At 43.5% G+C, this 25,938-nt stretch overlaps 2 protein-coding genes across 2 annotated transcripts in view; one reads left to right on the forward strand and one right to left on the reverse strand.

Annotated features, from left to right (window-relative positions):
- rapgefl1 (Rap guanine nucleotide exchange factor (GEF)-like 1) overlaps window positions 1-657 on the reverse strand; it is a 114,549-nt gene extending 113,892 nt beyond the window's left edge. The window contains exon 1 of the mRNA XM_078224134.1: window positions 637-657. The gene's annotated coding sequence lies outside the window, so the exon portion shown is untranslated. The remainder of the gene's footprint in view (window positions 1-636) is intronic.
- A 176-nt stretch (window positions 658-833) lies between these two features.
- Window positions 834-25,938, forward strand: part of med24 (mediator complex subunit 24) — a 62,196-nt gene continuing 37,091 nt past the window's right edge. Inside the window, exons 1-11 of the mRNA XM_078224116.1 lie at window positions 834-934; window positions 5,304-5,442; window positions 6,480-6,562; window positions 8,388-8,426; window positions 10,677-10,750; window positions 12,987-13,210; window positions 14,792-14,903; window positions 16,644-16,791; window positions 18,470-18,583; window positions 19,880-19,927; window positions 23,984-24,066. Of these exons, the coding sequence (XP_078080242.1) occupies window positions 5,313-5,442; window positions 6,480-6,562; window positions 8,388-8,426; window positions 10,677-10,750; window positions 12,987-13,210; window positions 14,792-14,903; window positions 16,644-16,791; window positions 18,470-18,583; window positions 19,880-19,927; window positions 23,984-24,066 (1,055 nt within the window). The 5' untranslated portion in view covers window positions 834-934; window positions 5,304-5,312. The remainder of the gene's footprint in view (window positions 935-5,303; window positions 5,443-6,479; window positions 6,563-8,387; window positions 8,427-10,676; window positions 10,751-12,986; window positions 13,211-14,791; window positions 14,904-16,643; window positions 16,792-18,469; window positions 18,584-19,879; window positions 19,928-23,983; window positions 24,067-25,938) is intronic.

Raw genomic sequence — 25,938 nt, forward strand, 5'->3', positions numbered from 1 at the left:
TACTCTGGCCTGAACGTTTAATGGAACAGGAAATAAACCATGGCTTTAAATCCTGCCCACAAAAGACTCATAAATGGACTTTATCACGTATCGAGTTAGAACTATGATGAGTAATCACATTTTCTTTTTTTGGGGGGGTGGGGGAGAGGGGACTGTGAGAATCGCGACTCTTTAGCCTGAGATGGATTATAATGTAACTCCCCGCCCCCTCCAAAAAACACACACACACACAAGCTGACCCCACAACATGAATCAATAGGACATCTGTCACTGCAGCCAACCTGCAGGCAGGGTGGAGGCAGGCAGGCAAATCTGCATTAGGGTTGCAATGCTGCAACTGTTTAAAAATCAGAATCCAATGATTCAGAAAGGCGCAGCAGCCTCAGGAGGGGTTGCAAGTGCTGTAAAAGCGAGGAATGAGGCGCAACCTTTGGATCCCCAGGCAGCATTTATAGGCAATACAGGCAAATAAACCCCTATCATTTCAAGGCAGACTTGGACACAGGCATCTCATGCATTAAGGTATACCATGCACATTCACATATCGGCACACACGGGTGTGCAGGTAGCCGCTCTGATTATGATCTGAAAGGCAGATCCCCCGGACCTGCAGCAGCAGAAACCAGCCTGACTTACCATCTCTGCGCTTCCCAGGCAGCAGCTGACAGGGAGCTGCGCGCGGGGCCCGCCGGGAGTTGTAGTTTCCGGCCCCGCCTCCCCCCACAGCCCCGCGGCGACGCTGGACTACAGTCCCCAGCAGGCACCGCGCCCGCTGCCACCTCATTGACTCCATTGGCCCCGGCCCCGCCGCGCCTCCTGCCAATCGCCGCCGGCCTTGTTGCGCCGTGCGGCTGGTCGGGTCAAGATGGCGGCGAGTTTGGCTTGAGGCGTCAGGGGCGCCCAGTTTGGGACTGAGTCGAGGAGAGGTTTCCAGGTAAAGCGCCTTCCGATACTGTTTGATCCACGTTAGCTTGCTTTGGGAAGGAGGACTCGTCCTTGCAGCCTGGTGCCTCCTATCATAGTTAATCACAAACTAACACCCACTGCACAGCTAATGGAGGATTTGTATCCCAAATACGTGCACCCAAACCTAGGATATATTCATTGTAGACTCGCACCCAAACCTAGGATATATTCGTTGTAGACTCGCACCCAAACCAAGGATATATTAATAGTTAATCACAAACTAACACCCACTGCACAGCTAATGGAGGATTTGTATCCCAAATACGTGCACCCCAACCAAGGATATATTCATTGTAGAGGGCACCCAAACCTAGGATATATTCATTGTAGACTCGCACCCAAACCAAGGATATATTCATTGTAGAGTGGCATCCAAACCAAGGATATATTCATTGTAGACTGGCACCCAAACCTAGGATATATTCATTGTAGACTGGCACCCAAACCAAGGATATATTCATTGTAGAGTGGCATCCAAACCAAGGATATATTCATTGTAGACTGGCACCCAAACCAAGGATATATTCATTGTAGAGTGGCATCCAAACCAAGGATATATTCATTGTAGACTGGCACCCAAACCAAGGATATATTCATTGTAGACTCGCACCCAAACCTAGGATATATTCATTGTAGACTGGCACCCAAACCAAGGATATATTCATTGTAGACTCGCACCCAAACCAAGGATATATTCATTGTAGACTGGCACCCAAACCAAGGATATATTTATTGCAGACTGGCACCCAAACCAAGGATATATTCATTGTAGACTCGCACCCAAACCTAGGATATATTCGTTGTAGACTCGCACCCAAACCAAGGATATATTAATTGTAGACTCGCACCCAAACCAAGGATATATTAATAGTTAATCACAAACTAACACCCACTGCACAGCTAATGGAGGATTTGTATCCCAAATACGTGCACCCCAACCAAGGATATATTCATTGTAGAGGGCACCCAAACCTAGGATATATTCATTGTAGACTCGCACCCAAACCAAGGATATATTCATTGTAGACTGGCACCCAAACCAAGGATATATTCATTGTAGAGTGGCATCCAAACCAAGGATACATTCATTGTAGACTGGCACCCAAACCAAGGATATATTCATTGTAAAGTGGCATCCAAACCAAGGATATATTCATTGTAGACTGGCACCCAAACCAAGGATATATTCATTGTAGACTCGCACCTAAACCTAGGATATATTCATTGTAGACTGGCACCCAAACCAAGGATATATTCATTGTAGACTGGCACCCAAACCAAGGATATATTCATTGTAGACTGGCACCCAAACCAAGGATATATTCATTGTAGACTGGCACCCAAACCAAGGATATATTCATTGTAGACTGGCACCCAAATCTAGGATATATTCATTCTAGACTGCCACCCAAACCAACGATATATTCATTGTAGAGTGGCATCCAAACCAAGGATATATTCATTGTAGACTGGCACCCAAACCAAGGATATATTCATTGTAGACTGGCACCCAAACCAAGGATATATTCATTGTAGACTGGCACCCAAACCAAGGATATATTCATTGTAGACTGGCACCCAAACCAAGGATATATTTATTGCAGACTGGCACCCAAACCAAGGATATATTCATTGTAGACTGGCACCCAAATCTAGGATATATTCATTCTAGACTGCCACCCAAACCAACGATATATTCATTGTAGAGTGGCATCCAAACCAAGGATATATTCATTGTAGACTGGCACCCAAACCAAGGATATATTCATTGTAGACTGGCGCCCAAACCAAGGATATATTCATCGTAGACTGGCACACAAACCAAGGTCAACTCACTATAGATTGGCACCCAAACTCAACATATTCATTGTAGACAGGCACCCAAACCAAAGATAACTCATTATAAATTGACCCAAGCCCAGCCGAAGCATAAATCAACTATAGATTGCCACCCAAACCAAGGATATATATATGACTCATTCCAAACTGGCATCCCAAAACAGGGATAACTTATTATAGATTGGCATCCCAGCCCAAACATAAATCAATTATAGACTTGCACCTAAACCATGGCTGTATAAATCATAACAAACTGTCATCCCATACCAGGGGTAACTTATAGACTGGCACCCAAATCAAGGATAACAGTCGACTTGCAGCCAAACCAAGGATTATTATATAACTCATTACAAACTGGCGCCCCAAAACAAGGATAACTCATATATTGGCACTTCTCCCCAAGCTTAAATCAACTATTGACTGGCACCTTAGAACAAACATTGACTTGCCGTAGATTGACATCATAACCTAAGCATAACTAATCAGAAACTGGAACTCCCAGCTCATGGGGCATGGTGGCATAGTGGTTAGCATTGCTGCCTCACAGTGCCAGGGACCCAGGTTTCCGGCTTGGGTCACGTGGAGTTTGCACGTTCTTCCCATGTCTGCGTGGGTTTCCTCTGGGTACTCCGGTTCCCTCCCACAGTCCGAAAGGCATGCTGATTTGGTGCACTGGCCGTGCTAAATTCTCCCTCAGTGTATCCGAACAGGTGCCGGAGTGTGGTGAGTAGGGGAATTTTACAGTAACTTCATTGCAGTGTTAATGTAAGCCTTACTTGTGACAAATAAATAAATAAACTGCATGCATAATTAATTACAATTGGGCACTTACCCTTCGGAAGCTGGCACCTCAGTTCAAATGTAACTATAACTCATCATAGAATGCCTACAGTGCATAAGAAGGCCATTCGGCCATCGTGTCCGTACCGACAACAATCCCACCCAGGCCCTGCCCCCGCAATCCCACACATTCACCCCACTAATTCCCTTGACACTAAGGGACAATTTGCCATGGCCAATCCACCTAACCCACACATCTTTGGACTGTGGGAGGAAACCGGAGCACCTGGAGGAAACCCACGCAGACACGGGGAGAATGTGCAAACTCCACACAGACAGTGACCTGAGTCGGAATTGAACCTGGGTCCCTAGCGCTGTGAGGCAGCAGTGCTAACCACTGTGCCCCCGTGTCGCCCCTAATCTTGCACCTCAAACCAAACATCACTCAAAACGAGATGCAGCCAAAATCACAATTTGCCGTTGACTGGCAAAATAACTAAATGATAGCAAACTATCCACCACCACCTAATATGATCACCACACATTCCCCTCAGTTCCTTTAAACCATGTCATAGCTAAACATAGGCTGTCACACCAACCTAACAATCAATTGGTATGCCAAATGAATTCTACTGTTGCTATTTACAGGTTGGCATGTTTGTACCAAATTTTCCATTAGTTAACCATACCAATAAATTGCCTGTGATACAGTCCACCTTTAACATTAAAAATGACCCGAGGCAATTCTCAGAAACATGATAGGCAAATGGATGTTGAGCCACAGAAACCAAACTCTGACCTGGGTTGAATTCCCAGCTGGGTCACTGTCTGTGCGTTGTTTGCACATTCTCCCCATGTTTGTGTGGGTTTCCTCCGGGTGCTCCGGTTTCCTCCCACGGTCCAAAGATGTGCAGGTTAGATTGATTGGACATGCTAAATTAACCTTTAGTATCCCGGGATTTGATGGGATTAACAGGATAAGTTAGCGGGGGTAGAGCCTGGGTGGGATTGTTGTTGCTGCAAACTCGATGGGTCGAATGGCCTCCTTCTGCACTGTAAGGTTTCTATGGAAGGGGTGATTGAAAACTTGGTCAAAAAGGGGAGAGCTACTGGATCTGGGAATGCTTGACGAGAGGTGTGGTTGAGTGAGAGACCAACATTCTTTTAAGAGAAGAGTAGGTGAACGTTTTAAGTAGAGAAGGATAAAGTGCTGCAGAGTAGGAATAGACTGGTAAGATTATTTCTGGATTGTTCAAGTGAATTATCATGTTGGGACAATGGGCAAATGCTGCTGATATAGTAAATATTAATGGTTCCACCTCTAACTTCTGTGATTAATAGCACAACCCAACGATATATAGCTCAAAATATGCTCTGCAGGTAAAACCAAAGTTTGGAAGGGTGACATTTCTAAGTACTGCTCGGTATTTTGATCAGTTAATTTGAAATAAACATTTCAGCAATCCACAGTTTAGTTTTAGTGAACCTGAAATCTGCATTAATAAGATTTTCTAATCTGGACTGTTTTAATCCTGACTGAATCACATTGTACATTGTGACACACACAGCCATGTTATTGCCAGGTTCCGTAATCATAATATTGTTGTGTCCCTCAGACATCTTGATTGTTTTGATTGCATTGTCATAAGGTAATGACATCTCATGGTTGGCGTGATGAAGCTGTTTTATTTTTTTTCCCCTCCCTTTGCTGGTACCAGGGCTGACAGATGAAGGTGGTGAACCTGAGGCAGGCCATTCTTCAGGCCTGGAAGGAACGATGGACAGACTATCAATGGGCCATAAACATGAAAAAGCTTTTCCCAAAGGGTCCCACGTGGGACCTCCTTGGACTCTCAGGTCAGACTCTCAACAGTGTGAAAATCATTTTTGGAAATGTGGTTATTTGGCCATTTAAAATGGAAAAACAAAACAACTGATGAGTCTTTGTGTCATTTTAAAACAAATTTAATAAATAGCTCATTGTTTGGTTTCATTAACCCTGTAACAATTTAATCTGGCTACTAATGTGAAAAAAAGACTAATCAGAAATCTGGAGCTAAACAAACTCGGCAAATGAACAGAAGCAAAAACCTGTCTGCCTTTCTAGCAAAAAAAAATCTCCTCGAAACATTCTAGTCAGGTCAGGTATTGTCTGTGGAGAAAACACACAAATTAATGTTTCTCGTGTAGATCCTCTTTCAAAACAACTTTCTAGCGATTACGCTTTTAGGAATTGTACTCAATAATGGAACTGGAATGTGGGCTTTTTCTAGAATGGAGTTTTTAAGTCATAACTTTCTTATCAGTTTACTGCAGGCACTAACATGCTGAGTACACCAGCTGTCTGATTATTTTATTCAGGTGTCCATTGTCCATGCACGGATCTAAACACTGAAATTCTGGAGTCTTTTTGACTGCGTCCTGTTGAGGCTTAACCTGATCCTAAGCTCAACCGAGGTCCATATGCACCCATTCTCGGGCAGTTCCATGAGTTAGGAATTGAGAGCAGGAATCCAGATTGATTTCCTTCCTCCTCCCTAGCTGAGGGGATCTGAGGCAAATTAAACCTTTTTAGCTACTGTTAGCGAGCACAGCATGGTCCAAAATCAAACGTAAGACTTTTCTATCATGTAGGTCAGCATACATACGTGACAAGAATTGGTTTAAGGTAATCATTATAGGAGTAACTGCAATGCAATCCGGCTTCAGTTTGTTCTTTAATGTTTCAGTGCTGTGTTTTCGGCCAGATGAATGGCAACTCTCATACTTGAGCTTGAAAAGCATCCACTGCTGGTTATAGTATTACAGGGTACCCAATGCGCTTAAAGATTTTCTGAGTGCTTTTGTTTAATATTGAAATGACACTGCTCTGACCTTGCTTCATTTTTTTCCAGATCATCTCCTGGAACAGGCGTTGGTCGGCCCATCCCCCAATCCTCTGATTATGTCCTATTTGAAGTATGCCATTAGTTCACAGGTAATGTGACTTGAGCTCCCTAAATCAATGGTGCCCAGTGTGTGGGCTGTGAGTCATACATGGTTCCCAAACTCATTGAGGCTTTTCATAGAATCCTACAGTGTAGAAGGAGGCCGTTCGGCCCATCGAGCCTGCACCGACCACAATCCCACACAGGCTCTATCCCCCAACCCCATGCATTTACCCTAGCTAGTCGCCTCACACTAAGAGGCAATTTAGCATGGCCAATCCACCTAACCCGTACATCTTTGGACTGTAGGAGGAAACCAGAGCACCCGGAGGAAACCCACACAGACACGGGAGAATGTGTAAACTCCACACAGACAGTGACCCAAGTCAGGAATCGAACCCGGGTTCCTGGAGCTGTGAGGCAGCAGTGCTAACCACTGTGCCACCATGCCGCCCCTGATGTTTGGCACTTGAAGCCCAGACAGTTGAATCCTATTTACATTTGTTCTGATTATTGTGCAGACTTTGTGAGTGGATATCTGTGTTTTCACTCTCGCCTCATTAATGATGAGTTTTAAAACAGAGCACCAGTGTCTGTAAGTATCAGCAAACTGAGATAAGTGCAAAGTAAATGGGAACTTATGTCTAAACTCTATATGTGTCTCTAAACGGTGCACGGTACTCACCTGTATAGTCCACAAAGGCAAAACGTGGACACGCTTACAGTGGATGTCTCTATCTTTCTGATAGGAAAATTCATCCGATGTACAAATGCAGTGTTCATAAGGTCACGTATCATGATTGGACACTGGGGTTCTCTGTCCAAAATAAATTTGCTCATTAAAGTCACGGTTGTTCAACAATAGCTTTTGTGTTCAAATAGGTTGAGTTTTGGCATTTCCTCTTTAAAATATCCAATGACATAATATTTTAGGGTAAACCAAATAAACTAATGCAACAAATTGAGGGATACATTGAAAGGCAGCCCTAGAAAGGGATCCCATTGACATTATAGATGTTCTTAGCTATAGCTTACAGCATTAATGGGCAAGTTAATATCAACCTACAAATTCTTTAAAATAGTGAAATGTAGGAATTGCATCAGTCTTTTTGCCTTCCTCGCTTGTTTCTGCAACAAACGATCTACCATCTGGAAGGCCCTTCCTTTATTAGTTGATTGTCAATATCTTGCACATTAAATTCACATCATTGAATCCCTACAGTGCAGAAAAGGCCATTCGGCCCATCGAGTCTGCACCAACTCTCTGACAGTCAGAGTATTTTACCCCAGCCTATCCTTATAATCCCACACATTTACCATGACTACTCCCATCTAACCTACACATCTTGGGACACGAAGGGGCAATGTCCAATCCACCTAACCTGCACATTTTATGTGGGAGGAAACTGGAGCACCCGGAGGAAACCCACGCAGACACGAGGAGAATGTGCAAACTCCACACAGTCACCCAAGGCCGGATTTGACCCGGGTCCCTGGAGCTGTGAGACAGCTTGCCACCGTGCCAAAAGATTTCATAGGAAATGCAAAGTAAAATCCAATTGTAATCTTGTAAATTTCTCTTTCAATCTTGTTCTCATCCATTTTATTTTAAATTATTTCCTCCTCATTTCAGTTCCATTAAACATAGCCAGCCTGTTATTTGAAACAACGTGTTTTGCAGCTGGTATGTGCTAGGCAAGCATGAGTTTGGTAATCTCTACTGAAGAGGAGACAAGGAAGGGATATCCAGTGAGATGAGTGTTGAGAGACTACCTGTTTAATTCCAGTATGATGTCGAAAGATTAATATCATAACTTCATTGTGTTCAAAAAAGCTATTATTCAGTCTCTCATTTTCTTCCACTTGCTTTTGCAGATGGTGTCTTATGCAAGTGTGATGTCTGCTATTGCAAAGGTCTGTATTTGAATAGTAGAGCAATTTTAGAATGCAGAAATCTGCTGGTACATCTGGTACCTGATTTCAGAGAATCTCTCTGGTATACAAGGAGAGGCAATACTGTTCTTTCTGCTTTATTCTCTTGCTTTCTTTCTCCCTACCTCTCACCCCACTCTCGCGCTCTGATGTGAAGACAGAATGTTAGCCGACTAAACGAAATATCACTTGATCGGATTTTGGCAGCAGTACTATTTGGAAGTACTGTTAACCACTCTGGGAGCATTTGTTCAGAGATGCCTATCCAGTGCAGGATGTGGTCCGTTTTTAATTACAGTAGTAAAAAACCAAAAATGCAACTACATGAACAGTGCCCAACCACACCCGACATCAGTAAAGAGGCATATAATTTTCATTTAGGAAAAACAAGATGCATCAAAGACATCCAGGACGGATTTGTGAAGGAAAATTGTGTCTGACTAGCACGGTTAAATTTTTTGAGAGGCAACATGGAAGGTCGATAGTAGTACATTTGATGTAGTCTGTATGGATTTTTAGCAAGGCTTTTGACAAGGTCCCACAAGGGAGACTGGTCACAAATAGGACCGAGGGCCCTATTTTACCATTTTGATTCTAAGTGCTGGGCGGACTTGAAACTGGGAATGTTTCAGATCTGACTTTTAGACCCCGTTCTCAGGCGCCCCCATACGCACTCTGTCTGAAAAAATATCAGTGATTCCGAATCGTGCTGTGCAAGCCTGTGGGCGGGGCTTAACACGCCTGAAATCCTGCAGCTCCGATCGGCACCTCCAACTGCACACGCTCAGAAAAAAAAGATAGAATGCGGCTCCCCTGCCACATCGCTCCCGGGCTGGATAATGCCCCCCCCCCTTGCCCTCACAGACACTGCCCCACCCCCACAACATTACTGACCACGTTATCCCCTCCGCCACCCAGACCAATCGGGGGCCCCCTCCCCCCTACCGATCTCAGGCAGAGTGGCAGCAGAACCCCGTTCACCCTCACTGATCTCGGGCAGAGTGGCAGCGGAACCCCGTTCACCCTCACTGATCTCAGGCAGTGTGGCAGAGGATCCCCCTTTTCTCTCACTGATCTCAGGCAGAGCGGCAGCGGACCCCCCCCCCCCTTCCCCCACCCCTCCCCGGAGGAAACCCAAGCAGACACTGGGAGATCGTGCAAACTCCACATGGACAGTAATCCAAGCCAGGGACCCGGGTCCCTGGCGCTGTGAGGCAGCAGTGCTAACCACTGTGCCCCCGTGCTGCCCAAGAAAGCAGGGAACTATAGGTCAGTTAGCCTAACATCTGTCGTAGGGAAATTGCTACAGTGCATTATTAAGGTGGTTTGCATAGCATACTTAGAAAATCATAACGTGATCAGATAGAGTTAACATGGTTTTATGAAAGGGATGTTGTATCCAACTAATAGAGCATTCTGGGGAAGTAACAGATAAGATGGAGGAAAGGGAACCCGTTGATAATGTGCACTTGGATTATCAGAAAGTATTTGATAAGGTGATACAGCAGAGGTTAGTACACAAGGTAACAGCACATAGTGTAGGGGGTAGCATATTAACATAGATAAGGGATTGGTAGCTAACAGGAAATAGAATGTAGAGCCAGTCCAACACCGGCATCTCCACATCATGCCAGAAAGCAATAGAGGCTGTGTTATTGAATACTTTCAAAGCAGAATTAGATAGATTTTTGGTGAACAAGGGAGTTGAGAGTTATGGGGGAGGGGTGGCGGCCACAGATGGGAAAGTGGAGTTGAGACCTCAACCAGTTCGGCCATGATCTTTTGTATAGCAGAGCAGGCTTGAAGGGCCAAATGGCCGCCTTCTCTTCCTGAGTCCTATGTTCCTAAAACAGGCCATCCACCACAGACCTCCCTTCAACCTGTGCAAGTGCAGCCACAAAGTAATTTGCACACAGCAAAGAAAAATTAAGAGAGTCCGTTGCTAATGAACCAGCATTTTCTGTTAATTTCTATAGAAAAGAGAATTATTTTCCTTCTCTCATCATCCATTTGAACTTGCAATGGGCAACTATATAGGTGTAAATTAATTTGAACAGCTGAAACCAAACAGCACAGCTTTCATTTGAATGGTCTTGATTGCTTCTCTGCTTGCAAATAAAATAGTGAAGAGCCTTCAGAATATCTAATGTCCTACTTATTCCAAGAGCCATGTTATTAGATGTTGTTGACAATTGTTATATTTAGAATGAATGAACATTTATTGTATTTCAGTTTGAAGATTACTCCAGAGAACTGTGTGTTAAAGCTCTGCTGGAACTAATGGACATGTTCTGTGATCGCCTCAGGTCAGTGGAGATTCATGCACTCAATTTGTTCTTCTCCCCAACTCCAGTACCCGCCTGCCCTTTGAGCACCAAGTGGAAAATGCTGCTTTGGAGAAGATAGGCAGGAGGTGAACTAAGCTGACACCTGGGATTAAGCAGCTAAGCTTTGAGGAGAAATCAAGAAACCTGAAATGTTTGCGCAGGAGCAAAGGTAGCCCAGAGGAAATCTTATCCGAGATTCTTAAGGGTAGAGACGACGTGAAATCTAAGAACATGCATGACCTAACAGCAAGCACTTCAAGTACGAGGCGCAGACACGAGCTCAGAGCAGGGAATGTGAATTAGGGCTAACTTGGATTTAGCTGCTTCACACACAGGCTGGTGTATGTATGGAACACACTGTTCCGATAATATTAGAATATCTTTAGTGACTTTTTAAATCAGAATAATAATACAGAAACAGGAATAAATCATGTCGCCCATCCTTTACTCTTTCTGGCTTATTTTCCATTGAGTTTGCCTTGATAGCTCTGTCTTTTTAATTCCAGTTTACAGTCTTTCTCCATATTCATCGGTACCTTTATTTCTGAATAGGCATGTATCTCACTTTTACATATCAAAATTGATTCTGCATTGATGGCATTCTGGGGCAATGCATTACATATTCTAACTAGTCCTTGCGCGAAGAATTTGATTTCGGATTCATATCTAACCAGTCCATTACTATGATTTTGCCCCTTATTCTGAATTTCTCAAATTATAGAGACATAGAATCCCTGTAGCGCAGAAAGAGGCTATTCGACCCATCGAGTCTGCACCAACCCTCCAAAAGAGCATCTCACCCAAACCCTATCTCCGCAACCCCATGTAAGGGTAATCCATCTAATGTACCCAAACTAAGGGGCAATTTAGCATGGCCAATCCACCTAACCTGCACATCTTTGGACTGTGGGAGGAAACCGGGGCACCCGGTTGGCATAATGTGTTGCATACACCCTTAACGCCTGGCATTCCTGGATCATTATTATCACCACTTCATTATTTTATACTATATTTGGCATATTCTGCCCACTTATGTTTCCGATGTGCTTTGCAATTTTCTGCTTTTTTTTAAACAAGTCACTAAATACTTTTGCAATAGTTGAAACATGGTTTGATTGGGTAGAGTGATATAAGAGAGCGTTATGATAGATTGTTGCATAAGGTTAAATCTCACAAACTTTGCTATCTTTTCCCAAAGGTAGGGGAGTCTAAAACTAGAGGGCATAGGTTTAAGGCGAGAGGGGAGAGATACAAAGGGGTCCAGAGGGGCACTTTTTTCACACAGAGGGTGGTGAGTGTCTGGAACAAGCTACCAGATGTAGTAGTAGAGGCGGGTGCAATTTTGCCTTTTAAAAAGTGTTTAGACAGTTACATGGGTAAGATGGGTATAGAGGGATATGGGCCAAACGTGGGCAATTGGGATTAGCTTAGAAGTTTAAAAAATGGGGCGGCATGGACAAGTTGGGCTGAAGGGCCTGTTTCCATGCTATAAACCTATGACTGTATTGTTTTTTGTTTTAACTTTGAACTTGTCCAGGTGAGTGTCTTGGTCATTTTTCACCCCAGAAAATTGATGTTCAGGCTGTTTTATTGGTGTGGCAGTGCTCAATACAGTGGGCTAGGGATTGTGTGATCATTGCAATGTATGCTGTTTTACATGGTCTTTTCCCTGGACCCAGTGTTCATGTAATTCGCCAAGAAATCAATTTACCAGCAAGTTGAAAACAGAAAATGCTGGAAACATACTGCTCAGTCAGCATCTGTGAAGACAAAGGACAAGTTACGGGGCGGAATTTTCCCATCCCGCCTGCCACGGGAATCGCAGCAGGCGGGACACGGACCGTGCAAAGGTCCATTGACCTTGGGTGGGGATTTTCCAGTCTTGGGGAGAGCGCAACAGGAAAATCCCTCCAATGTTGTTTTAGGTGTGTACCCTTGAACTGACAGTGATGAGAAGTAGGAACCAAAAATATCACAACTTGTCCTTTTTCTCCACAGACCCTGACCAATCTACCCTGTGTTTCTCGTGTTTTCTCAGTTTGTTTCAAATTTCTGGTATTTCAGGTTTTCGCATTTTTAATTTTCATTCAAACCAGGCATAATACTTTTGACAGACTCAGAAATTCACATTCCCACAACTACATAATTGCACTGTTTTTTCCTGAGATTTCCGCACAGACATGTCAGAATCTAATGTTGCTTTCTAACCCTTCAGCTGCCATGGGAAGGCAGAAGAATGTATCAGTCTTTGCCGATCATTGCTGAGCACACTCGCGTGGCTGCTGAGGTGTGCTGCTTATTGTACTGAAAGGCTGAAGGAGGGGGCAGATGAAGCTTCTGGAGAAGAACAGCTCCAACTTTGCATTAATCAGATTGAGAAGACTGTGAACAGGAGGAAGAATAGGGCCCTTCTTCACATTGCACGGTTGGAAGAACAAGGTACACGTGCCAGGCTAAATTGCTGACACACATAAGTTATCTGCTTTACTTCACTTTGACAAAAAAAAAGGCTGCTCACGTGATAGCTTAATGCGTAAATGGAGCAAGCAGTGTGGTACTAATCTACACAGCCCAGAAGGCAACAAACTTCAATCCCTCGGCTGTTTAATGAGCAGGACACAGCAGAGGCACCAGCTGGGGTGCTGCTGTTAGCTTCAATGGCCTTGGGTAGACCCGTGGAAGTCCAGCTTTGTTTCCCCCCCCCCTGACCACTGTCCAATGATGGCTTGTTTGAAAGTAGCGTATGCAGCTGAGAGTAGGATTCGGTTTGGCTGTGATTCTCTCTCGGTGTCTGCAGGCATTCGCTCTCCAGACTCAGGCTGTGGGTAAATAACCGGAGTATCTTGCATGCATAAACCATAGCTTCGGGCAAATTGGGAGCTATTTCTGCACTGCTGTATGAAAACCTTCTTGGACATAAAGGCTGGAAAATTCCACTCTCATGTCAGCTCGTAGTGAGTGGCTAATTTACTGTCTGCCTTGCACTGAACTAAAGCATCTTCCTAGCTTATGAATAGTGTTTCTATTTGTACCTCCATCACCATTCTCTTCTGTAGTTTGAAGAATTGTTACTTGAGGGAGAAGTTGCCTGTTTCGGAATACAGGAGCAGGAATAGGTCATTCCACCCATCGAGCCTGCCCTGCCATTCAATATGATCCTAGCTGATCATCCACTTCAGTGCCTTTTTCCTCACACTATCCCCATACCCCTTTTTGTCATTGGTATTTAGAAATCTGTCAATCTCAGCTTTAAACAGGAGAAACATCCTGCCCTCGTCTACCTTGCCTATCCCTTTAAGTATTTTGTAGGTTTCATTAAGATCACAACCTCATTCTTCAAAACTCTAGAGAATACAGGCCCAGTTTTCTCCAATCTCTCTTCAAAGGGTCGTCCCGCCATCCTGGGAACAAGTCTGGTGAATCTTCATTGTACACCCTCTGTGGCAATAATATCTTTCCGAAAGTAAGGGGACCAAAACTGCATACGGTACCCCAGTTGCAATCTAACAATGTTTTTAGTTTAAAGTTTATTAATTGCTGTCACAAGTAGGCTTACATTAACACTGCAATAAAATTATTGTGGAATCCCCTAGTTGCCACATTCTGGCACCTGTTCGGGTACACTGAGGGAGAATTTAGCATGGCCAGTGTCCCTCACCAGCATGTCTTTCGGACTTTGGGAAGAAACCGGAGCACCCGGAGGAAACCCACACAGACACGGGGAGAACTTGCAGAGTCCACACAGACAGTGACCCAAGCTGGGAACCAAACTCGGGTCCCTGGCGCTGTGCTAACCACTGCGCCACCATTATGTTCTATACAAGGTTGTACATTTGAATGCTATTTTTGCTCGTACATCTTTGCTTAGTGTCCCATCCATCATACATGATCTAGTTGAGATGCAGAGGTTTGACTGTTTCAGTGACTAGGTATTGAGATTGGCGCAAAGCTAATTACTGAACATTGAGAGATTTCTCTCAGACAAAAACTGAAAGGTTTTCTTGTATTCTGCCTGTTTAGTTACATGGACTAATATGGAACAGGCACTCATTAAGCTTACAGAAAACCACAACAAGATAAGCAATCAGCAGCTTAGACTGCGGCTGGAAGAATGCATTGAATTGGTTAAGAGGTAAGGCTGGCCCTTTTTTTCTACTATTAAAACCAGTTAGTACCATTTCCGTTTGTCCATTTGAACCAAAATTACAAGTTTACTTGTACCTATCAAAGGAATATATCAGAGGAAATATGGACTGAGGATATTAGACACTGGAATAAAATTTCATGATCTAAAGCGTCAAAGGCATACAACACACACAGATGATTGGGCTGTTTGATTTAAGTGTAGCAGACCGTAATACATGCCACCTGTGGGTCAGTGGGGAGTTCCAATCCCATTCCAGAGACTTTGAGCACACTCCAGTGCAATACAGAGAGAGTGCTACATTGGCAGAAATACCACCTTTCGGATGAATAGAAGCCCATCCACCCTTCTAGGAGGGCATTGCACTATCTGAAGAAGAGCAAGGAAGTTATCCACCACAGTGTTCCAGCCAACATTTATCCCTCAACCAAAAGGTACGAGGGTGGGGCGGAAAGGCACGGATGTAGATATTTGTGTGTGTGTGTTTGCCAGAGATGTGCTGGGGAATCTGCCCGGAACTTCACAGGGAAGGATTTGCATGGCACTTGCCCAGAAGCACAAGATTACTGTGGGCAGTTGCACTGCGCCAAGAAATATTCAGAACTGCTATTTAAATTGCAAACTTCAGATAGTAGTGGCTGGGTTACACCAGAACGTGTTCGAAGAATTAAAACCTCAACTTAACCTCTGAGTAACCATTGTAAAGGTCGAGAGCGACATCCACATGGACCCCCCTGCTCCCCGAACCCAATTAACCACACCCTCCACCTCCATGGTATTCCCAATAAACCCACGCCTGCCCTCCCAAATGCTGATTGCCACTCCAAGCAAGTTACGTACGGCCCAGTATATCTGGTCTGTGGGGGCCATTTTGTGAGCAAATTGGTGACTGTATTTCCTTCATTGTAGCAATGAGTATACCTCAGAAGTACTTCATTGGCATTAGAGCGCTTTGGGATGACTTGAAAGGCACTACACAAGCGCAAATAATTCTTTACCTTTGTGTAAATAGCAGTGAAATCCAATCCTTTTAATTAGCTTTTCATAAAGCATTTTCAGCCGATGTTCACTACAACAAAAACTGGTCACTACTTGCAGTTCTTTCTAGTTATAAATCAATAAGCACATAATTAGCATAAGCTTTTGATGTCTGCTTATTTTTTAACTCCAGAATCAAAAATTCACTGATCGTGTGTTTTAAAGAATTAACTTTTGAATGGATTATTGGATGAAAATTATTTGAAATATTTAAGTCCCAGATGCTTTAGAGCTGTGACGTTTTTGTTTTTATCGACCTGCTTGTGAACTGGAATAGAGACAAGGCAATATTGTTACACCAGTTCTGTCATCGTATGTAGATTCAATACAATACCACTGTTTGAAACAATCTACATGCAGTTAAGGCCCTTATATATTCTCACCCTTTTAGGATTTCCTTTCTGTCATTCAGATGTGCCTAACTATTTTTGACAATTTTGCACGTTATGATCTTAACCATGACTTTGAAGCCATTAAAATTTTTTTTTAAAACATTGAGCTCAAGAACGGGGAAATGCGAAAAAGTTTTTTGACCAGTGTTTTAGGCGTTTCTTCCAAACTCGGATCGGGCCATTTCAGTCTTCATTAGACTGAATATGAACAATTTAGTTTTGAATATTTGGAATCGATCTAAAAGTCACAGTGTGGTACAAAGTGAATCCTATGTTAAGTTGTGCAATTTGTTTCCAGTATTCCAGTCATAACAGCACAGTCTGAGCAGAACACGAAGATGGAATTCCCCACTGTTCATGCTCTGATCATGTTGGAAGGGACTCTGAACCTCACATCTGACACCCAGTCACTTGTGGAACAGCTCATCATGGTGAAAAGGATGCAGGTAGCTGGAATCCAATTGATTTTTAAATTCCCTCCCCTATTGAAATAGTGGATACTGTTGCTGACCTATTGTCATGTTGCTAACAAGTTTCCAAAATTGTTCCACATTAATATGGGGTCAAACATAGGATAATTTCTAAATTAAAGCTTTTCAAAGACTATTTCCTCGGGTGGATGGAGCTATTACAAGGGGGCATAACTATAGGGTTCGTGGTGGGAGATACAGGAAGGATATCAGAGGTAGGTTCTTTACGCAGAGAGTGGTTGGGGTGTGGAATGGACTGCCTGCAGTGATAGTGGAGTCAGACACTTTAGGAACATTTAAGCGGTTATTGAATAGGCACATGGAGCACACCAGGATGATAGGGAGTGGGATAGCTTGATCTTGGTTTCAGATAAAGCTCGGCACAACATCGTGGGCCGAAGGGCCTGTTCTGTGCTGTACTGTTCTTTGTTCTGTGTTCTATGTTTATGTCATTTACGGCTAAGGAGGTCTACTGTAGGTACAGCATCATTCCCAAGGGCAATTAACAATGTTAACATTTTCCCCATATCTTGATTTTGATATCCATATAAGAACATGGTGTTTAGGAAGAGGAAAACTATTTGGTCAATGATTCAAACAGTCTGTACAGATTTTGGAGACAGGACTGTATCTAATGTGATCTTTTGACATATTTGATCATCAAAAGACGAAATAGTTCAGAAGCGGTAACACCGTAATAACCTATGGAATCTGCATGTGATTGGATAATGAAAGCATTGCAAAATCAAATATGAACGCGTCCAGTCACGGGACATGGGCATCACTGGCTAGCCCAGCATTTGTTAATGCCCATCCCCAATTTCCATAAAATAGAGTCATAGTGTCCTACAGTGCAGAAGGAGGCCATTCAGCTCATCGAGTCTGCAGCGACCACAATCCCACCCATGCCCTATACCCATAACCCCATGCATGTTACCCTAGCTAGTCGTCCTGACACTAAGGGGCAATTTTAGCATGGTCAATCCAGCTAACCCACACATCTTTGGACTGTGGGAGGAAACCGGAGCACCCGGAGGAAACCCACGCAGAGACGAGGAGAATGTGCAGACTCCACACACAGACAGTGACCCGAGCCGAGAATTGAACCCGGGTCCCTGGCGCTGTGAGGCAGCAGTTGCTAACCACTGTGCCATTCCCTTGAGAAGGTGGTGGCGCATCACCTTCTTGAACGGCTGCAGTCCACATTCTACGAGAGGTGATTGGCATGAGTGTGTAAGCCCCTGCTCCATTATTAACATTGGCTTCTTCATCCCATGAACCTATCATTCTGCCACTACAGGGAAGGAGCCAGTTGTGGTCATCTAAAGTCTGATAGTTGGTGCACAGACATGCGCTCGCTCAGTCCAAACGCATTAAGTGTCATTGTAAGAGAAACATGTGATCCCATCAGGACTGCAAACATAGTGTCCCGTAACTTGTACAGTCACATGTAGCTGTTAGTACCCTTGTGGATTGATGCATATGTGTATTAAGGTTAAGCAATGTGCAGATATTACTGTAGCGTCTTCTGTGTTGAGACATTAGATTTTGGCAAATCAGATTGTGTTTCGTGTAGAGTAATTTTGATCAGAGTTTTATCCTTAAAGATACATTACCCTTAGGAAGCATTAACTGTACCTTTTCTCTTTCTTAGCGAATTCCCTCGCCTCTCTTTTTACTGGAGATCTGGAAGGCCTGTTTTGTGGGTCTTATTGAATCCCCAGAAGGAACAGAAGAGTTAAAATGGACGGCATTCACATTCCTTAAGGTAAATGTGTTGCCTTTCATGATCAGTTAATTTACATTAGTTTTTCAAAAAAAAATGACTTTGCCAAATTTTAAGGATATTGCACATATAGTATATTCCTGCAATTCTTGGTACCATAGATCAACTATTTGGCATTGTGTCACAGAGGAACAGGATGTGCACAAGCTATAGCATGCTACTCCATGTTAGCTTTATGTGGAAACTTGGTAAACGGCTCAGTTGGCATTCAGAAGTACAGTAAATACACTTGACTGTTAATATCCAGTTCAAAACTGGAAGTTTTGGCATCTTTAGTGACCAGAAAATATCAGAGCTGGCCTGCTGAATAGTACAAAATATCTTGAAAATATATTTCCGTTTTTACAAGTTGCAGCCAGTATTACTTCCATGAATATATAGATTTACCATGCACTAGCATGCTATAATAGGGCCCTCCCCTCCGCCCTATTCCCGTAACTCTGCACTTTTGCTATGACTAATCCATCTAACCGACACATTTTTAGCCACTAAGGGGCAATTTGGCATAGCCAATCCACCTAACCCACACATCTTTGGACTGTGGGAGGAAACCCACTCGGGCACGGGGCGAACGTGCAAACACCACAGAGACAGTCACCCAAGGCTGGAATTGAACCCAGTTCCCTGGCACTGTGAGGCAGCAGTGCTAACCACTGTGCCACCTTGCCGGTGCATTCAGTCATCTTCTAATGAGTTGAACTGTTCACTCAGTGGGATAAGTTGCCTACAGTCTGTCGAGCGAGTCCTCAAAGCACCATGCACTTGGGAGATTGGAGAAGGGGATTGGCGTGCTCTTGATGGGCCGAATGGCCTCCCTCTGAGGCAGAATGACTCTGTGGCCAGGGACTCTTGGTTTAGCATGCATAACAAATAGAGACTGAAATCAAGTTGATCTGAAGTGACGTACTTGGTCGTCTGATAATTCGGCGCCAGGATACACACAACACTATTGGTTAACCCTTTGGCCCATTTCATCTCACCTTTCATTGTCATGTTTTCCCATGAAAGTATCTCACTCTTAAATGCCTCCAGTGTTTGGCTTTAACAGCTCTTCCAGCATACCTTTCCCACGCCACCAGTTCTAGCGCTCCTGTTGTCTGTGTAAGAATAGTGGAGAAATCAAGTCAACTTTTACTTTGCTTCATTCAAGACCATGGAAGTGATTTGCACAATGCTTTTGATTGGAAGACATTGTTTGTTTGGAATCTCACAGCTTTCCTATGAATGTGTTTGAAAGGAGTGATGCCAGAGTACTTATCTCGTGTCTAATCTTTGCAGATTCCACAAGCATTACTGAAGCTCAAGAAATATCCTCTTGGAGATAAAGTAAGTTGCGTTTTGTTTTGAGTTATTCTTCTGCCATCAAGGAGGCGATGGCCTAGTGGTATTATCACTAGACTATGAATCCAGAAACTCAGCTAATGTTCTGGGGACCCGGGTTTGAATCCCGCACGGCAGATGGTGGAATTTGAATTCATTAAAAATAACTGGAATTAAGAATCTACTGATGACCATGAAAGCATTGTCGATTGTCGGGAAAAAAACATCTGGCTCACTAATGTCCTTTAGGGAAGGAAATCTGCCATTCTTACCTGGTCTGGCCTCCATGTGACTCCAGAGCCACAGCAATGTGGTTGACTATCAACTGCCCTGGAAGGGCAACTGGGGATGGGCAATAAATGCTGGCCAGCCAGTGACGCCCATGTTCCATGAATGAATAAAAACATTTTTACTGCAACCCCACAGTAATTTAGCCTGTCTCAGGAGCCAGGTGAGTTTAATTTTTAGATTGAGGGACCTGGCTGATGAGTCTTAGCCCATTGCGTAGAACACGACCTGGCTTAAAAAAGAATAGAAATGCTATTCTATGGGCTGAGTAAGCCCGTTCTTGGGTTGTGAGCACCAGATCATCAGGAAGAAAGCCTGAAGGAAGTTAAGAATTTCCCAGTGTTAATATCCTGGAAAACAATGGAGTAGGAGACAAGATGATGAGTCTTGATTTGAGCCGCGAGGGGAGAAAGGCTGTGCAGAAGGGCACAGTTTGATTTTAGTTTGAGTTATAAGGAGAGGCTGGATAGACTGGGACTTTTTTCCCTGGAGCGTAGGAGGCTTAGGGGTGATCTTATGGAGGTCGATAAAATAATGAGGGCCATAGATATGGTTGGATAGTCAATATCTTTTCCCAAAGGTAGGGGAGTTTAAAACTAGAGGGCATAGGTTTAAGGTGAGAGGGGAGAGATACAAAAGGGTCCAGAGGGGCAATTTTTTCACAGAGGGTGGTGAGTGTCTGGATCAAGCTGTCAGAGGTAGTAGTAGAACATTACAGCGCAGTACAGGCCCTTCGGCCCTCGATGTTGCGCTGAGGCGGGTACAATTTTGTCTTTCAAAAAGCGTTTAGATAGTTACATGGGTAAGATGGGTATTGAGGGATATGGGCCAAATGCGGGCAATTGGGATGAGCTAAGTGGTAAAAACTGGGCGGCATGGACCAGTTGGGTCAAAGGGTCTGTTTCCATAATGTAAACCCCAATGACTCTACCAACTGGAGGAAAGTTGAGAGGAGCAGTAAGGGGGGGAAGAGAGAATGATGATGGTGAGAGAAAGACGGAAGGTGTGGGTGAAGCCTGCATTCCCTTTGTTTTGCACAGTAGGGTATTTTTTTTTGATTACTGAAATGACCCCTGGGACCACTTAACCCTCCAATACTTCATTTCTTTTAATGCTGTTTGTTAGCCCATTGAAAATAATCAGCTTAGAGCTGCCCTAAAAATAACACTGAAGAATTCAGTCCAAGTGTGTTGAGTATGGAAACAGGACTTGCATCAGTTGGAGAATGTAGCCATGTGTATCTGCTTCATTAATCTGAGTCCGTGTACCCCATATATAATTGCAATTGCCCAGATTAATGGCCACAACAGGATTTCCTTCCCCCCACCATCTCCATTTGGCTATGAAAGATTGGACCTGGCTAAATGAACAAAAGGGTGGAATAGTGTTCTGAATCTCACTGAGTGCTGGGGAATGATTCAGATCAAATGCATATTGGTACTGCAGCATCATTACCAGCGACTTATGGGTGTAACCACCCGAGGAATCTACAAACCAGTATTATGGAAACCAATCGTAAACAACAAACTTTAAAATAAACATTTGGTTTTTTTTCCCAAAAAAATTTGGAAGGATAATCAACGTAGTCCAGCTCACATTTCTATTGTGTGATTCTCAATTCCTGTGACTGTTATAGGGGAACTTTACCAGGACTTCATGCACCTTCTTAACTTTTGGATATGATCCAGTCGGAAATGTCAAATAGATTTAAAGGTTGCATTTAATTCCTAAATAGGGATATCACACCCACAAAATCTGATGGGAATAATTTTGAGCTGGATCGTGTTGTGTCACTGGGCTGTAAATAAATAGCATATTTTGTATCTATTGTAATTATTCTGGTTAAGTACTGACTCACCCAAGCTTGGTGTATGACTAGCAAGCCTGGCAGTAACCAGATAATAGGCAGGTTATAAGAAATCAATTTGAGAGGAGGAATACAACATCAGCCACTGCTCCATCCGTATGTTAGGAAAGTGCTTTAGCCCCAATTGAAAATGGCACATTTAAAAAATATTAAATACACAATGCAAATAAAAGAGAATGAGGCTGTCACAAAATAAGTTTAAAGACTACTTGAATATAAATTTTAAAGTTTATTTATTAGTGCCACAAGTATGGCTTTCATTAACACTGCAATGAAGTTACTGTGAAAATCCCCTAGTCGCCACACTCCAGCACCTGTTTGGGTACACTGAGGGAGAATTTAGCACGGCCAATCCACCTAACCAGCACGTCTTTCAGACTGTGGGAGGAAACCGGAGCATGCGGAGGAAACCCACATAGACTTGGGAAGAACGTGCAAACTCCACACACACAGTGACCCAAGCCGGGAATCGAACCCAGGTCCCTGGCTCTCTGAGGCAGTAGTGCTAACCACTGTGGCCAATGCACCTAACCAGCACATCTTTTGGACTGCGGGAGGAAACCGGAGTAGCTGGAGGAAACCCATGCAGGCACGAGGAGAACGTGCAGACTCCACAAAGACAGTGACCCAAGCCGGGAATCGAACCCTAGTCCTTGGTGCTGTGAGGCAGCAGTGTTAACCACTGTGCCATCGTGCTGCCCATATATATCCCGAGACTTTACAGAGTGAAACAAATAGAATTAAAAGGAGGCAGAGGAGGTTTGCAGATGGGACAGAGGGAGACAAAGTGAAAAAAAGGAAGTGAAAAATCGGAAAGGATCTAGCCCACATTTCTAATAAATGATCCTCAAATTCTGAGGGCAACATTGAGGAACTTTATGCCGTGACAAATCCCCAAAATCTCTACAGTTGCCCGACCGCATGATTCCCTGCCCAAGTATCGTTCTTGCTTTTTAAGAAAGGGCAGCGACAGATCTGGTTTTTGAATGACAATAAATGGCTTATTCTCCCCATGGCTTTATATAGTTCTCATGTAACTTAGCTGGATTACTTTTCAAGTGTCCCACCACATTTTCTTTCATCCGCGATTGATAAAAGGCATTGTTAAGTTAGTGCTTGTTTAATTCAGGTTGCAGGAGAGGGGCTCATCCCATACGACCATGAGATATAGGAACAGAATTAGGCTATTTGGCCCATCGAATCTGCTCAGCCTTTCAATCATAGCTGATAAGTTTCTCAATCCCATTCTAGTGCCTTTTCTCCATAACCTTTGATCCCTTTACCACTCAAGAACCTATCTATCTCTGTCTAAATACACTCAATGACCTGGCCTCCACAGCCTTCTGTGGCAATGAATCCCATAGATTCACCATCCTCTGGCTGAAGAAAATCCTCCTCATCTCAGTTCTAACGGGTCATCCCTTTACTCTGAGGCTGTGCCCTCGGATCCTAGTCTCTCCGACTAATGGAAACATCTTCCCCATGTCCACTCTATCCAGGCCTTTCAGTATTCTGTACGTTTTAATGAGATCCAACCATATCCTTCTAAACCCCATTGAGTACAGACCCAGAGTACTCAAACACTCCTTGTATGTCAAACTTTTCATTCCCTGGCTGGTTTTATGCACTCAGTAAAGTCTGTTCTCTTGTCCCCCACAAATGTAATCTAAATAAGAGTATAACTTGTGGAGAGCGAAAAGAGCCAACGTTTCGAGTTAGGATGAGGGTCATTGTGAGTCAAAATGTTGGCTGTATTCTCTCTACACAGATGCTGTCCGATCCGCAGAGATTTTGCAGCATTTTCTGTTTTTGTTTCAGATTCCAGCGTCTGCAGTATTTTACTTTAATATAAGTATAACTTGATGCCTCTTGGTTCTTGCTGATTTTTGTGCTTACTTTGGGTGCAGGACTTTACTGAAGATGTCAACACTGCCTTTGAATTTTTGCTCAAACTTACGCCACTCCTGGACAAAGCAGATCAGCGATGCAAGTAAGTGACGTGTCAGATTTACTCAACACACCTGGGACTTTGGGCGTCTCCATGTCCCGTTCTATTCTCTTTGGCCTTTTATAGGGCAATGGGTGTGTTCGTGTATTGGGTGGTGGTTTTATCAATTTGTTTTTCCCTGAAATGTTCTCTCTGAAGTTAAACTCAGCTATTGAAAGACACTGCTCCACCTTAAAACAGGCTAATGCACTAATTAATGCTATGACCTGAATTTACTCATAGCAATGCCGCATCCTTTTGTTACACTAGATCAATGGATAGTTTCCAGTTAGGAGAGGATTTGGGCTAAGGAGGTGCTCATTTGAACTGCTGAAATTGATCTCGTGCACTTAGGCAGTAGGTGGGGTGGATGGAGGGTAATAAGTTTTTTTAAATTCGATCATGGGATGTGGGTGGCTGGACTTGCATTTATCGCCAAGAGTCAACCACGTTGCCGTGGATCTGGAGACGCATGTAGGCCAGACCAGGTAAGGATGATCGACTTCCTTCCCTAAAGTAGCCATGATGTGGAGATGCTGGCGTTGGACTGGGATGGGCACGGTCAGAAGTCTCACAACACCAGGTTAAAGTCCAACCGGTTTATTTGGAATCACGAGCTTTCACCTGATGAAGGAGCAGCGCTCCGAAAGCCCGTGATTCCAAATAAACCTGTCGAAATTTAACCTGGTGTTGCGAGACGACTTATTGTTCCCTAAAGCAATCACATGGTTTGAACAAATTGTCTAATCAATTGCAAGCACCCTAACCACTTGGCCTAGTTGACATCTCGAGTCATCTGCTGGAATAGCTGCCACAACTATTCTGCAGCCTGGCTGAAGTTATACTCGTTACAGATTTATTTGATTTCCAGTTCTTATTGCCATCTGGTGGTGAAAGTGCAATATGCACAGAGTTGTGAAGTGTATCCTAAAATTTGGAATGGCGATCGTATTGTAAAGAAGTATGAAAATTACTGACTTGCAGATATTGATGGACACTTAGGACAGAAGGTGAAGTTTTATTGGCTAAAGATGCTTCACTGGAGCAGTGGCCAGTGCTGTTGTGGTGAGTTCAGGGCTAACTGGGTGTAGAAAGCAAACTCGCAAACGCATCCAACAGTTGGTTCATGTTCCCCGAAACCATACTCACCGGTTACACCTCTCTGTGCACACGAGGTGGGAATTTGGAAAATGCAGGTGCAGGGAATATAAAATTTGACTTTCTTTTTTTAAAAAAATCATTGAAAAGTTTTATAAAATTCGAAACCCAGCAAGGTTTTATTCAAATATTCAATTTCTTAGGGACTAATTTGAACTCGCGCGGTTTAATGAAGATTGCTACGAACTCTAGAAACGGGAACGGTAAGCTGATAGTTAGAAGTATGACCTGGCAATTCACATTAAAGTACACAGCGGATGGTGACAGTCTGAAGTAGACTGCCAGGCGACGCAGATAGATTAATGAAATCCAAGGCGGAGTTGGGAAGATATATGAAAGAGTGTCAATCGAGAGGCTTTCGTTTTGTTTGTGGACTGCGCAGACACTGTGGCCCTGCAGTTTTTCCATGTTCACAGATTATATCATTAACAATTATTTTTTATCATGTCTGCGTTAAAAATCAAGCGGGAGTAAAACTGTATTAAGTTTAAAATTAGAGTTTTAGTGCAGAATTCTTATTTAAAAAATGAAATTAAATGAGAATAGTGCACTTGGGTAGCACATTAGTCTTTGAGCTTTGAATTTTAATCCAGCCTAGTCTGATGGGGCAAGGGTCTTCATTATCTCCTGGAGTTTAGTGTCCTATGTCATCTGAATAGTAATTAATTATGAAACTGCACATTACACATCAATAAATTATTAATGGGTCACAATGTA

This window comes from Mustelus asterias, chromosome 11 (assembly GCF_964213995.1).
Source record: "Mustelus asterias chromosome 11, sMusAst1.hap1.1, whole genome shotgun sequence".
NCBI classification, from domain to species: domain Eukaryota; kingdom Metazoa; phylum Chordata; class Chondrichthyes; order Carcharhiniformes; family Triakidae; genus Mustelus; species Mustelus asterias.